This window comes from Anarrhichthys ocellatus, unplaced genomic scaffold, assembly GCF_004355925.1.
Source record: "Anarrhichthys ocellatus isolate YVR2014 unplaced genomic scaffold, GSC_Weel_1.0 scaffold189, whole genome shotgun sequence".
Classification (NCBI taxonomy): domain Eukaryota; kingdom Metazoa; phylum Chordata; class Actinopteri; order Perciformes; family Anarhichadidae; genus Anarrhichthys; species Anarrhichthys ocellatus.
The window spans coordinates 220,006-235,186 of NW_022280219.1; the positions used below are offsets into that span (position 1 = coordinate 220,006).

A 15,181-nucleotide genomic window follows, 5' to 3' on the forward strand; every position below is an offset into this window, starting at 1 on the left:
TGTGTCTTCAGGCTGGAGGAGTGCAGGATCATATGAAGTAAAGTAAAGGAAGTGAAGTGTGTGTTTGTGTCTTCAGACTGGAGGAGTGCAGGATCATATGAAGTAAAGTAAAATAAAGTAAAGTGAAGTGTGTGTTTGTGTCTTCAGACTGGAGGAGTGCAGGATCATGTCATCAGCGAAGCGCCCCCTGTGGTTGAACTGGGAGAATCCTGACATTATGTCTGAGCTGCTCTTCACCAACAACGAGATCATCTTCAAGAACGGAGACGGTAGCTAGCTCAGTGCTAACGGGAGAACTCTTGGATTGTGGGTAATGTAGTGTGTAACCTGTGTGTGTGTGTATGTGTTGCAGACCTGCGTCAGGACATGCTGACTTTGCAGATCATTAAGATCATGGAGAACATCTGGCAGAACCAGGGCCTGGACCTGCGGTGAGAACCTGTGACATCATCAGTGGCTTCAGCTCTGACATCATGAAGCACCTGGCTAACGGAGCGTGTGTGTCTGTGTGTGTGTGAGGCAGCATGCTGCCGTATGGCTGTCTGTCCATTGGAGACTGTGTGGGACTGATCGAGGTGGTGAAGAACAGTTTCACCATCATGCAGATCCAGTGTAAAGGAGGCCTGAAGGGGGCGCTGCAGTTCAACTCCAACACACTGCACCACTGGATCAAAGACAAGAACAGAGGAGAGGCGTCAGTACCTGTCTGTCTGAATACCTGTCTGTCTGAGTTAATTAACGTCTCTAATTCATTGTTTGGACAAACATTATTTTAAAGGATCAATTATATCATAAAGCCTCATTTTGTTGCTCAGCGACCATGTGAATGATGATGTCACAGGTGGATTTTAAAACGCTCTCCAAAAACTTCTCAAATGTTGATTTATTTATTGTAAAAACAACAAAAAGGATAAAGAAATGTTGCCACATAAATGGTGAATTAATTTAATAAAAAATAAAAAGGATGTTACCAAAGCATCAAAGTAAAATACAAACTATAATATTTATGAATGATATTAATTAATTATATTAATTTATTAAGTTATATAATAATATATGTATATTTCATGTCTCTCTCTGTCTGTCTCCTCCTATCTGTCTCTCTCCCTGTCTGTCTCTCTCCCTGTCTGTCTCTCTCCCTGTCTCTCTCCCTGTCTGTCTCTCAGGTACGACCGAGCCATTGACCTGTTCACCAGGTCCTGTGCAGGTTACTGTGTTGCGACTTTCATCCTCGGAATCGGAGACCGACACAACTCCAACATCATGGTGAAGGAGAACGGGCAGGTGAGCTCCGAACTCCTAACTCCTCCCTCTAAATCCTCCCCCTGTATCCCCCTAACTCCCCCTAACTCCTCCCTAACTCTCCCTAATGGTGCGTTTACAACAAACGCGGCGCAAATTGTTCGCGCCGCGTTTGGTGTGAACACGGCATAACTCCTTCTAACTCCCGCCTAGCTGTGACGGTTCACGGTTTACCGTGTGGGTTTAGGAGTGGATCAGAGACTCAGGCGCAGACTTAGACACAGGACACAAGGTGAGGTGAATTGCAAGGCTCTTTACTGGGCATCAAGCAAACAAAAATAGAAACCAAAAACAACTTCAATAGGGAGTGAGAAAAATCCAAACTGAAAATAAAAGGCAAAGTCACAAAAGGGCTTGGTCACCAAAAGCACAGACACAAACCGTGGGGCGCAGAGGGTCAACACAAAGGAATAACCACAGGCGAGCGAAGAGTCCACGGGAAGGGAAAAGGAACAAATGATAATCCGGCAACTGGAACAGGGCAAGCAGGGGAGTATAAGTAGGAGAGGGTTGATGAGCGGATTGCCGGCAGGTGAGTAAAGATGACGGGTTTGCAAAGGGAAAAGCCAGGGCAGGTGATTTGGCACAAGTGGAGAGAATGAGCATGATCAGGAAACACACACACACACACACACATAGCAAAACCCAACCCTGAGACTAACTCCTCCCTAACTGCTCTTGACAGCCCCTAACTCCTCTGTTAGAAAAATTCACTCGAGACCAATGTAAAAATCATTATCACAGGACATTTATTCTTTCAAGAAGGAACAGAGTTGATTCACAAACGGGTTATGCATCAAGGCTGCTCAGAGGTCTGTCTCTGAGTCTCTGATATTTATACTGAGGATAACAGGCGAGTGCGTTCGCACAGAGGCATTTGCATAATATCTCGTACATCACTTTGGAGCTGTTTCTTTGACAATTCATTCTGTCAAAGGGTCACCTTATCCCAATCAGTGAACGTCATGGTTGCAAATCAGCTCTGCGTAAACATTGACGTGTTCGACAGGTTTATTATCTCTTATTTAGGACAAACAGCTGAAATGCTCATCAAGTAGACAACGGTGATATCTAACCGTGATAAACCATCTGAGACACTTAGTGTCAGATGAAGTTCACACAAAGATTCACATGAGGACACAGGCCTTCCCAACATCCCCCTAACTCCTCCCTAACTCCTCTTGACTCCCCCTAGCTCCTCCCTAACTCCTCTTGACTCCCCCTAACCCTCCTAACTCCCCCTAACTTCTCTTGACTCCCCCTAGCTCCTCCCTAACTCATCTTGACTCTCCCTAACTCCTCTTCACTCCCCCTAACTTCTCCTCCTCTCCTCCCTCCAGCTGTTCCACATCGACTTCGGTCACTTCCTGGACCACAAGAAGAAGAAGTTCGGGTACAAGAGGGAGCGAGTTCCCTTCGTTCTGACTCAGGACTTCCTGATCGTCATTAGTAAAGGAGTCCAGGAGTCCACCAAGACCAAGGAGTTCGAGAGGTCTCACCTGCTCCTCACCTGTCTAATGCCGTTCCTCCTGTGTCACCTCCTGCCCGTCTCACTCTCTGTTTACATGTCTGTGGTTCAGGTTCCAGGAGATGTGTTATAAAGCCTACCTGGCCATCCGACAGCACGCCAGCCTCTTCATCAACCTGTTCTCCCTCCTGCTGGGCTGCGGGATGCCCGAGCTGCAGAGCTTCGACGACATCGCCTACCTGAGGAAAACGCTGGCTCTGGGTAAGACAGACAGGTGGAGAGGGAGACAGGCAGAAAGACAAGAGATGTAAAGTTAGTTTTTCTCAGGAAGGTTCCTAACTGAATGACCTGAAGTATCTAAAGAGTCATGATGAAAGCTGGTTGGCTCCTTTAAATGTTAAGGAAAGGTGCTTCAGTGCTTCCTTCCTTATCTCCTTGAGCATAGGATACACTGGGCCATCCTTTACCAAAGGAAAGGAGATAGGGCCGCTGCACGATTCCAACCATGGTAATGAAGCAGTGGCGGGCCGTCAGGGCCTGCAAGGCCTTCTCTGCTGGCCTAAACAGAATCACAAAGCTATATATATTTAAAAAAAAAAAAAAAAAAAAAAAATATTAAAAAAAATCTATTTCATAATTTAATATTTTTTCTTAAATACACTACATGTATTATAATTTATAAAAATATTTTTTCCCATTATCTTATTTTCTCATTGCACAGCTACTGTCTTCCTCAGTTGCTCTGCTTCCAGTGCAGCTTGTTTTAAGTAGAGCTTTTATCCAATCAGATTTCACCTCTGTGTCTCTAGGTAAGAACAGAGGCCAGAGGCCTGCAGAGTCTCACCTGCAGCCAGTGCAGATTAAAGTAAATGGGGACGATATTGTTGATTGTCATAGTGTTCAACCAATCAGATCTTTAGTTTGACATGTAGGGCGTATTCTTTGACTAGCAGAGCCTGCGCTCCGGCCTATAATGACTTCAGCATTACATGCCGCTCAATGTCCGTGTGTAGCTTTCCCGCGAGGTACAGAGTGTGCTGTGATTGGTCAGTGGGCGAGCACGAAACGAAATTTAACAGCCAGCAGAGGCTGATGGGTAGTGAATCACATCACGTGATGCAGCTCAGCCAATCAAAATGTATTCTGACTGAGTGAGATGCACCATGACAGAGGAACCTGAGCCGAGGAAAGAGATTGCAGAGCAGTACGTTCAACATTAGGGTTGTGAAAGTAAAATCCTATGATAATCTCTGTGGCTTGTGGCTTGTCATTAAGGAATGACGGTGGATCCCACAGCCAGACCAGCCGAGAACATTATATTTTATCTGAATTTAGGTTTTTGCATTTTTTAAATGCTCTAGCATTATTCACACGACTCGTACCGAACGGTTTAATACGAAGATGTACATAGTTACAGCCTTGAAAATGAATAACAGCTGTGGCGCCACAATGTGGTTATAAGGTGGTATTTCAGCTGCAGGACAGCAGTGAAGGCCCAGGTGTGAAATGCACGGCCCGCCACTGTAATGAAGTAATGAGGTTTTGATGATATGATAATCCTTTATAAGCGTTAGCGTTAGCTTTAGCCCTTTGAATGAATTCATGAATTCTCCCTCACATTTTTGAGGTGGAGGGTCATTAAAAGACATTATGATGTCAACATCTGTTCTGTTTTCATCTCACTAACTGTGATGTCATTTCAGATCCTGAAGTCATCTCGTTCATTTCATCTGGTTTTACCTTCATGCCTCCTAACCTGCTTCCTCCCTCATCAGTCCGTCAGTATTTAAATCATTTATATAATTATATATAGATTGATATTCAGATCTATATATAGATATATTTATCTTGTGTCATTCACTAGTTATTTGACAAGTAACAAAATATATGAAAATTTAAAACAAATTTAAAAACAAAAACAAATCTTAGATGAAATACAAAGAAAACTAAACTATTAAAAATGTATTTCAAGATGAAAATGAGACCAAAGAAAAGGAAAAGTAAACTTTGAGTACAATATTTGTGGTGAGCTCAAAGTTGATCAAAGGTAAGTTGAACAAGTGACATCACTTGAATTTCTTCTACAGAAAAACTCTGAGTCACAAAGAATATGTCTCACCTTCTTCTCATTGTGTCTGTCTGTCTGTCTGCCTATCTGTCTGCCTGTCTGTCTCTCAGAGAAGAGCCAGCAAGAAGCGTTGGAGTATTTCACCAAACAGATGAACGACGCTCATCACGGAGGATGGAGCACCAAGATGGACTGGATCTTCCACACCATCAGACACATGCCCAACGAACACTAACATATATATACTCTAACATTATTCAAACGACTCATACTGAACGGTTTAATATGAAGATGTACATAGTTACAGCCTTAAAAATGAATAACAACTGTGGCGCCACAATGTGGTTATAAGGTGGTATTTCAGCTGCAGGACAGCAGTGAAGGCCCAGGTATAAAATGCACGGCCCGCCACTGGTATATATATATACTTATATGTATATTTATGTATACAACACATAAACACACACACACCACGCTGCGTATCTACTGCACTACTGTGAGGATGACTATGATGTTTTATCATGACATCATGTAGGTGGGCTGGTTGTCATAACAACATGAAAGGGTCACAGGTCAGAGTCAAAGGCATGCTGGGAAAAGACAATGATGATGTCATAACTGTCTTCCAGTCGAGTTAGCCTGTTAGCTCTGCTAGTTGATCTAAATACAGACTGAGCTTTTCAAAAGAGAAAACTTTATTAGCGTAGCATTTGAATCAAACCTTATTGAGTAGCAGCTGTAACTTTATAAACTGAACCAGCAAAGTGAACACTGTGGTCACTGTGAGAGCAATAAAACCTCCAATAACTGATCAATACTTTGATTATGACAATCAGGAGTTGTGACCAGCTGTCAGCACAGTCATGATAGTGAGATCAGACCAAAGTAAACAATCATGTTTCTGTAAACACGACGACTTTAAAACTTCTTCAGATTTATGATGAAAAAGTTCAGATGATCAGAAAATGTCTGTGATTCAAACCATTGTGATAACATGGCTTTTTCTACAGTAATATTACAATATATCATTTGTTGTCTCTCTTATGATGAAGTATTAGGACTTTTTTCTCATAACATTTCAACTTTACTCTCCTACTATTTACTTTGTCCTTTTAGAACTCTTTCCTACTTTAATTACTATTCCCAGTAGAATCTCAGCTTTATTTCGACTTTTGTTGTTTTCCTTTCCAGTGGCCCTAATACTTAATCATATAAAGTCCTTTGCACTGATAGAGTGATTATAAATGTAAAGTCAACGGTTAATAACAGACTCAAGTCTGATGTGAACTCCGAAGGCTTAAATTATTTTTAAATTTGAAAGTGTTCTAGTGTGATATTTGCTCTGAATTGATCTGAATTCAGTTTCAATTGATTTCCACTTCCTCAACATATCAAGTTTAATCAGGGCTCAAAGTGTTTCCATGACAATCTGAACCAATCAGCTACTCGTTAGCCGTTAGCTGAATTAGGTCTTTAGCCTCGAGTGCACTCTATCGAGTGAACCATGCTAGGCTAGTTGTCAGCCTGTTAGGACTCTAATCCATTATTAGCTTAACTGTTGCACAGGATAAATGAATGGTGGGAAGTTTAGTTAGTGTAGCATAGCATAGCATCAGTGGACGCTCCACCAGGGGGCGGGGCCAGACGGGTAAAAGAGTTACGATTTAATATGAACATTTGTGTTTGTTTCTGCTCAGGTCAGATGTTAGTCTAAGCCCCGCCCACACATCAGTAACTATGACCTGATTCATGACATCATCAACAGGCCTGGTTACCATAGTGACTGAATATGTGAGCAACAATATGTGTGTTTTCCATGTGATCAATATTATCGATTGATATTTAAACTGATGTAGTAAACAGTTTCTTGTGAACATTATTGATTCAAACCTCCACCGTCTCTCACGATGTATCGAGGATTCAGAGCCGACGCCCACAGACAACAGGTTCTGCCAATCAGAGGGCTTGTACAGTCCCCACGACCATATATGGTGTTAAAGAACTGTTTTTAAACTGAACTTTACAACGAGGCACCTCGGGGGCGGTGCCTGTTGTGTGACATCACACTGCAGGATCCAGGTGTGACACAAGATGCACTTATTGATCTCTGACTTTCATGGATTATCATGTAATTTCAAAATAAAAGCTCAACTGGTGTTCTGTGTGGTTGGTGACCTTCAGTCAAGACTCACCTGTGACAGGTGTACAGCAGTAGACTCACCTATGACAGGTGTACAGCAGCATGATGACGTAGCAAGTCCTAGTTGAATGAATACTGTGTGTGTGACAGTGTGTAACAGGGTGTGACATTGTGTAACATTGTGTGACTGTGTGTAACATTGTGTGACAGAGTGTAACAGTGTGTAACAGGGTGTGACTGTGTGCACTTTGTCAGGGCGCTTCAGTATGAAGTGAAAGAAAAATGATTAATAATTCAGTGGTGACAAAGACGAGCTGCAGAAGAAATGCTTGATGGGAAACAACTCATTGGGAGCTTTTAACTCTTCAATTGGCTCCACACACACACACAAACACACACACAGACACACACACACACATAAACACACGTACACACACACACACACACACACACATATTTACATACACATACACACACATACATACACATACACACACAGAGTCATAAAGTTTAATCTGATCCACGTGCATTATGGGAAGTGTTTAATCTCTTTTTGGTCTCGTTTGATAAAGAGATCGTTTTCTCTAAAATGTCCCTTCTCCCCTCCCGTCCACTGATCCCGCACATGCGCACTGATCAAAACCGTGAACATTTGAGCCGCAGATTCACGAGGAGACAGAAAGAGGACAATAAAGTGAAATAATAAAGTATATAAAAGAGGGAATAAAGAGACGAGAGTCTGACGGAGGAGGGATGAACCAGCTGGAGTGGTAAGACTCACATTCAGTTGGTAAATAACCTGTAAATATCCGGTACGAACCGGAGCTAACAGCTAACAGTTAGCATCAGATGGTCGAGTCTCTGTTTTAATGACGTAACGTTAGAACGACAGTTACACGTGTGCGGTGACTCTGTTGTTGTTTACAGCTGTTTGTTATTTAATGTCAATAAATCAGATCTGATCAGGTTATCGATCATCAGAGAGTCTGTCATCTAAACCAGTGGTTCTCAACTGGTCTGGCTGCGGGACCCACCATCACCCCTTAATGACAAGCCGCGACCCACTACCCAAATTATATATATATATAAAAGTTGGGTATATCTATATTCAAGAAGAGTAGTAACGTATCTGTGTAGTAAACAACTGCCAAATTAAATAAAGAAAGTACACATCAATTATATTTTAACAATTATTATTCTAATTTTTCAAATGTAACTGGATGGATTATAAATAATGCATAGAAATACATGAATAAATGTTGTCATTTCAAGTAAAATAACGGCTGGATTAAAAAATAAATTTCGTAACGAAATTAATTTTAGAAAAATTATTTTCACTGAATTGCCCTGCAGCTTAAATTCAGTTCATTCAGGATGAAGTGAAAAAGCCACAATATTATATTTTTCTCATCTTCTAAAGAGAGAATTTAGTGTTGGAAGAATTCACCTATATGACTCTGGTCTCTCTGGCCAATTTTCTCTTTTGGATATTGTCCTATGATTCGACTTTCACACCTCTCACCTCAGCAGTCCTGCTCTGCTGTCTATATCCTCGTCTCTCCCCCGTGTGTCACGGTGTGTGTACATCTCACTCAAGTCAGGAAAGTTGTCAGAATGCCCATATTTGATTGGATGAGCTGCATCACCTGATGCGCATTGGTCGGTGTTTTTCCTGCACCGCTGAACAAGTTCCGTAAATGCTGGAATAATTCCGCTGCATAAAAAATGCCCTTCAAAATAAAATCACATTTTTTTTTTTTTGTCAGTCAAAGGCCCGCGACCCACTGAAAACCACCAGTTGAGAATCACTGATCTAAACCTTATATATATATATATAACAGGTGTGTTCTACCTGTTAGGATCTATAGATCTATAAGATCCACTTCCTGTTAAACATCACACCAGCTGTGATTAGTGCTCGTGATTCTCATTTCATCAACGAGACCCTGAACCTTACTTTAGCATGTTAGCATGTGATGCTAACAGACTGTTTGTGTTTCAGTTCAAGAGACGAGGAGGACCAGGAAGAGACAGAGTGTCACCATGACAACAGTGACGGGACCAACAACAACAACAACAACAACCGACGCAAGGTGAGACGAGCTACTAACCTGTCTGTCTCTCTGTGCAGACGGTGTGTCCAGGTAAACATGAACCTGTCTGTCTCTCTGTGCAGACGGTGTGTCCAGGTGTAGGTGAACATCCCCTCCAGTATAACTACACCTTCTGGTACAGCAGAAGAACTCCGAGTCGTCCTGCAAGTTCTCAGAGTTACGAACAAAACATCAGACAGATCGGCAGCGTGGCATCGGTACGAACACTCACACACAAAAGGCAGAGTTTAATCAAACAGTAGATTAAGTTAAGTAGATGAACCCCTAACCCCAACAGTTAATTAATGAGAAAATGACTTGTTCAGATGATTAAGAGCTTTTTAATATCAACAGTTTGATGTGTTTTTAAGACAGAACACGTGTTTACTGATGGATAAACCAGCTCATCATAGAGCAATACATCAGCTGTGTGTGTGTGTGTGTGTGTGTGTGTGTGTGTGTGTGTGTTCAGGTGGAGCAGTTCTGGAGGTTTTACAGTCACCTGGTGAGACCAGGTGACCTGAGTGGACACAGTGACTTCCACCTGTTCAAGGAGGGAATCAAACCCATGTGGGAGGTAACAACACTCTGTAGTTACACTATTAAATACTGCAGTATTACTGTTAAAATACTGTTCTAATACTGCAGTATTACTGTTAAAATACTGTTCTAATACTGCAGTATTACTGTTAAAATACTGTACTGATGCTGCAGTATTACTGTTAAGATACTGTACTAATGCTGCAGTATTACTGTTAAAATACTGTACTAATGCTGCAGTATTATTGTTAAAATACTGTACTAATGCTGCAATATTACTTTTAAAATACTGTTCTAATGCTGCAGTATTACTGTTAAAATACTGTACTAATGCTGCAGTATTACTGTTAAGATACTGTACTAATGCTGCAGTATTACTGTTAAAGTACTGTTCTAATGCTGCAGTATTACTGTTAAAGTACTGTTCTAATGCTGCAGTATTACTGTTAAAATACTGTACTAATGCTGCAGTATTACTGTTAAAATACTGTACAAATAAGGCACCATTATATTTGTTACACTGTAGTTAAACTGCAGTGCTTTAATATTGTGGTTCGGTTGCTGTTTTACATATTGTACTCTCTCTCACCTGTCTCTCTCTCTCTCACCTGTCTCTCTCTCACCTGTCTCTCTCACCTGTCTCACCTGTCTCTCTCTCATCTGTCTCACCTGTCTCTCTCTCATCTGTCTCACCTCTCATCTGTCTCACCTGTCTCTCTCTCTCTCTCTCACCTGTCTCACCTGTCTCACCTGTCTCTCTCTGACCTGTCTCTCTCTCTCACCTGTCTCTCTCTCACCTGTCTCACCTGTCTCTCTCATCTGTCTCACCTCTCATCTGTCTCACCTGTCTCTCTCTCTCTCACCTGTCCCTGTCTCTCTCTCTCTCACCTGTCTCACCTGTCTCACTCTCACCTGTCTCACCTGTCTCTCTCTCACCTGTCTCTCTCTCTCACCTGTCTCACCCCCTCACCTGTCTCACCCTCAGGATGATTCTAACCGCAGTGGGGGGAAGTGGATCATTCGTCTCCGTAAAGGTTTAGCCAGTCGATTCTGGGAGAACATCATACTGGCCATGATGGGAGAGCAGTTCATGGTGGGAGAAGAGATCTGTGGAGCAGTGGTCTCCATACGCTTCCAGGTACTAATACTCTAGTACTACTACTGAACAACTGCTGCAGTGTTACTGTAGTAAAACCACAGGACTATTACTACAAACACTATATCTACTGCAGTACTAATACTTTAGTACTACTACTGAACAACTGCTGCAGTGTTACTGTAGTAAAACCACAGGACTGTTACTACAAACACTATATCTACTGCAGTATTAGTAGAGCAGCATCTCAGGATCTGTGGAGCAGCGGTCTCTATACACTTCCAGGTACTACTATACTCTAGTACTATGGCTACTGCAGTTATATTGCAGTACAAGTACACTGATACTCTGCGGCATGTTTCCGTCAACAGTGACATACAGGAGCCGTACAGAAAGTTTGATCCTTAAAAGTCTGATCTGGATCAGATCTGGATCTGGTTCAAGAGTAACAAAGTAAATCTGAGAACCTGCCTGTCCACCCACTTCTCTTTCTTCCTGTCTGTCTGTCTTTTCTTCCTGTCTGTCTGTCTTCTCTTCCTGTCTGTCTGCCTTCTCTTCCTGTCTGTCTGCCTTCTCTTCCTGTCTGTCTGCCTTCTCTTCCTGTCTGTCTTCTCTTCCTGTCTGTCTGTCTTCTCTTCCTGTCTGTCTTCTCTTCCTGTCTGTCTGCCTTATCTTCCTGTCTGTCTGTCTTATCTTCCTGTCTGTCTCTATCTATCAGGAGGACATCTTGTCGATCTGGAACAGAACATCCAACGACCAAACAACAACATCCAGAATCAGAGACACTCTCAGACGAGTTCTGAACCTTCCAGCCAACACCATCATGGAGTACAAGACCCACAACGACAGTCTCAGGTACTACTACTATGACTACTACTGTAATACACCATCATGGAGTACAAGACCCACAACGACAGTCTCAGGTACTACTACTACTATGACTATTACAGTAGTAGTACTACTGTAAAGCACCATCATGGAGTTAGATGTTGTATTTTGATGGAGTTCAGATATAACACTACAGTTTAAATGTGAACTTCAGCTGAAGTAACATTGTGTTTTCACGTGTCTTTGTGAAAAGCAAGAGGTGGTAAATCTTCACACCCATGAGCAAGGCAGCACTGCCCTCTGCTGGACAAGGGAAGCAAGATGGTCTTCATGTTTCATGGTGAAACTGATTATGAACCTTAAACGCTGTTCTATTAAAGCTCAAACTGCAAAGCTTTAGGGTTCTACTGACCAGAGTTGAAGTTGATGGTTTGAATCTCCAGAAGTTCGTACAGAGCTCTGAAATGGCCAAAATAAATGGCCGAGTTCCTGCTGTATTTCCAGCGTGGGTCATGTGATACATGTGCCTCCTAAATCTCCTAAACGTACTGTGTTCATATTTTAACCTTATTACTCCAGAGAACACGTTTATCACTCTTTATGTGTTTTCAAGCTTCTCAAAAAAACACTTCCTTTTTCATGCCAACTAATACATACATCACCACGGCAACGGGTTCCTAATTTGAGGTGGATCTGGAACTGAAGAACCAGGTTCACAAGTGAAAACCTGATCCGGACTTTAACGTACTCGCTCTCTGTGTTTCAGGGACAACTCGAGCTTCAGAAACACCAAGATTTCTCTCTGAAGAAGAACGTCACTCTTGTCCAATCGGGAGGCAGATGGATTACAGTGTGTGTGTGTGTGTGTGTGTGTGTGTGACTGTAATGTAATGTTCACTGTGGACCAATAAACTGACAGAACTGAGGTTGTGTCCCTGTTTTCTTGTTTCCAGCATTGATTAGTGATCAGCAGCATCACAGTGAGACCAGTACTAGTACTGGCACCAGTACCAGTGCTAGTACTGGTACTAGCACTGGTACTTTTGTTTTATTTGTTCCAATAAAATGTAATTTTCTGTTAATTCCTCGTTTAGTCTTTTCCCATCTTATGAAGTATTTAAGTGATGTGTGACAATGGGAAATACAAAGTAGATGTACTTTGTATTAAGTGATAAATACATCGATGAAGTCAGTACAGTTCTGAAGTTACAAAGTAATTATATTCAGGAATAACAAGAACGAGGATAAATTGCATTCTGCCCTCTGGTGGCTGAGAAGGTTCGCTCACCTTTACTCAACACGGATCAGAACACATTACACTGAACTGCACTTCATGTGATCTCTGAACCACGTAGAAACAGAACAAATTACCTCCAATAAAAGCAGCTTCATCAACACACTGTGTATGTGTTGTCTTCGGTTCTGAGCGGTCAGAGTGCCGTTGAGCCAGGCACTTCTCCTGAATGAGTCATTACATTTCCATCTGAGCAGCACTTTGACCCAGCTGGCACCATCCCAGTATTCAAACCCATGCAGGCTCTTCTTCAGGCAAGTTAGTGCAGGTCTAATCTTGCCTCTATTCCTGGCCCCAGACCAGCTGGGAGCTGTGATCTCAGAGGATGGACGTAATCCAGATCAGGATTAACAGATCAGCCTCCACCAATGGAACCGACCAGCGCACACTGCAGCACTAGAACTCTGCACATACACTAGAACTCTGCAGCACTAGAACTCTGCAAATACACTAGAACTCTGCAACCCTGCAGAACCCTAAAACACTGCAGAACTCTAAAACACGGCAGAACCCTAAAACTCTGCAGAACCCTAAAACAGCAGACTTCTGCAACCCTGCAGAACCCTAAAACAGCAGAACCCTGATACACTGCAAAACACTGCAGAACCCTAAAACACTGCAGAACTCTGAAACACTGCAGAACCCTAAAACACAGCAGAACCCTGCAACCCTGCAGAACCCTAAAACACAGCAGACCCCTAAAACACTGCAGAACCCTAAAACACTGCACAACTCTAAAACACTGCACAACCCTAAAACACTGCAGAACCCTAAAACATTGCAGAACCCTGAGACACTGCAGAACCCTAAACACAGCAGAACCCCAAAACACTGCAGAACCCCAAAACACTGCAGAACCCCAAAACACTGCAGAACTCTAAAACACAGCAGAACCCTAAAACAGCAGAACCCGAAAACACAGCAGAACCCTGATATACTGCAGAACCCTGCAGTACCCTAAAACACTGCAGAACTCTGCAACACAGCAGAACCCTAAAACAGCAGAACCCTGAGGCACTGCAGAACCCTAAAACACAGCAGAACCCTGAGACACTGCAGAACCCTGAGACACTACAGAACTCTGCAACACTGCAGAACTCTAAAACATTGCAGACCCCTAAAACACTGCCGAACCCCAAAACACTGCAGAACTCTAAAACACTGCAGAACCCTAAAACACTGCAGAACCCCAAAACACTGCAGAACCCCGAGACACAGCAGAACCCCGAGACACAGCAGAACCCTAAAACACAGCAGAACCTTGATGCACTGCAGAACCCTGCAGACCCCTAAAACACTGCAGAACTCTGCAACACTGCAGAACCCTAAAACACAGCAGAACCCTGAGACACTGCAGAACCCTAAAACACAGCAGAACTCTGCAGAACCCGAAAACACAGCAGAACCCTGATACACTGCAGAACTCTGCAACACTGCAGAACCCTAAAACACAGCAGAACCCTGACACTGCAGAACCCTAAAACAGCAGAACCCCGATACACTGCAGAACTCTACAACATGGCAGAACTCTAAAACACTGCAGAACCCTAAAACACTGCAGAACTCTAAAACACTGCAGAACCCTAAAACACTGCAGAACCCTAAAACACTGCAGAACTCTGCAACACTAGAACTCTATAACCCTGCAGAACCATTTGGTTGGTGGGTCAGTGTTGCTGTCCATGGCGTGGTTAACGTTGGTGTAGTGTTGAATCTTGGGCTTCACTTTTCTTGAACGCTGACTTCTGGATGTCTTCAGAGGTTATGAAATATGACTTCTGGATGTGTCTTCAGAGGTGATGAAATATGATTTAGTACTTTTCTCTTGATTGGATGAACTCAGCTGCTTAACTTTGTTCCGAAGCTATCATTAAAGCGATGCTTGCTGGTTCTAACGTATCTCTTCAGCTAACAGATCAGTACTGGTAGCTAATGGTGAAGGTACCCAGTTCTGCACCTCGTTGTAGTTCTAGTTGACCCACATCTCTTCGTCCTGTTGGTGAAGCAATGAGTTGCTGAACGTGTTGCTGAACATGTTGCTGCCCATGACAGGCGATTGTAAACAACAACAGGTAAGATGGTGGTTCTGTCAGTTATGACGTCACATCTACCGTTTTATGCCTCAAACGCTGCACAACACTGACTGATGATGCAAACATTTTTGATTTGTTTTACTCAAAGTTGAACACACTCACCTGTCCACAGGTAGACCGGAGAGAGGTTGATGACGTCATCAGTCAGGAACATTAAGTTTGAGGTAATGACCTCAGAGAGATTCAACAGGTAAGAAGGTCAGACCTTCACTCTCTCACACACACACACACACACACAGTCATCCTCTCATTACAGACT

The 15,181-nt window shown here is 42.7% G+C and overlaps 2 protein-coding genes across 3 annotated transcripts in view; both read left to right on the forward strand.

Annotated features, from left to right (window-relative positions):
• Positions 1–5,165, forward strand: part of LOC116400670 (phosphatidylinositol 4,5-bisphosphate 3-kinase catalytic subunit alpha isoform) — a 53,288-nt gene extending 48,123 nt beyond the window's left edge. The window contains 7 exon segments of the mRNA XM_031878620.1: positions 148–269; positions 353–431; positions 524–694; positions 1,167–1,284; positions 2,643–2,794; positions 2,883–3,031; positions 4,949–5,165. Of these exon segments, the coding sequence (XP_031734480.1) occupies positions 148–269; positions 353–431; positions 524–694; positions 1,167–1,284; positions 2,643–2,794; positions 2,883–3,031; positions 4,949–5,073 (916 nt within the window). The 3' untranslated portion in view covers positions 5,074–5,165.
• A 2,443-nt stretch (positions 5,166–7,608) lies between these two features.
• On the forward strand, positions 7,609–13,641 carry eif4e2rs1 (eukaryotic translation initiation factor 4E family member 2 related sequence 1). Of its 2 annotated transcripts, none has more exons than XM_031878628.1 (7): positions 7,609–7,748; positions 8,981–9,071; positions 9,155–9,289; positions 9,544–9,648; positions 10,597–10,749; positions 11,426–11,562; positions 12,302–13,641. In XM_031878628.1, the coding sequence occupies exons 1-7, from the start codon at positions 7,732–7,734 to the stop codon at positions 12,339–12,341; spliced, it is 678 nt and encodes a 225-aa protein (XP_031734488.1). In that variant the 5' UTR covers positions 7,609–7,731; the 3' UTR covers positions 12,342–13,641. The 2 variants fall into 2 exon arrangements, with proteins under 2 accessions (XP_031734488.1, XP_031734487.1); XM_031878627.1 differs by having other exon boundaries at positions 11,426–11,630; positions 12,302–12,458.
• The last annotated feature ends 1,540 nt before the right edge of the window (positions 13,642–15,181 follow it).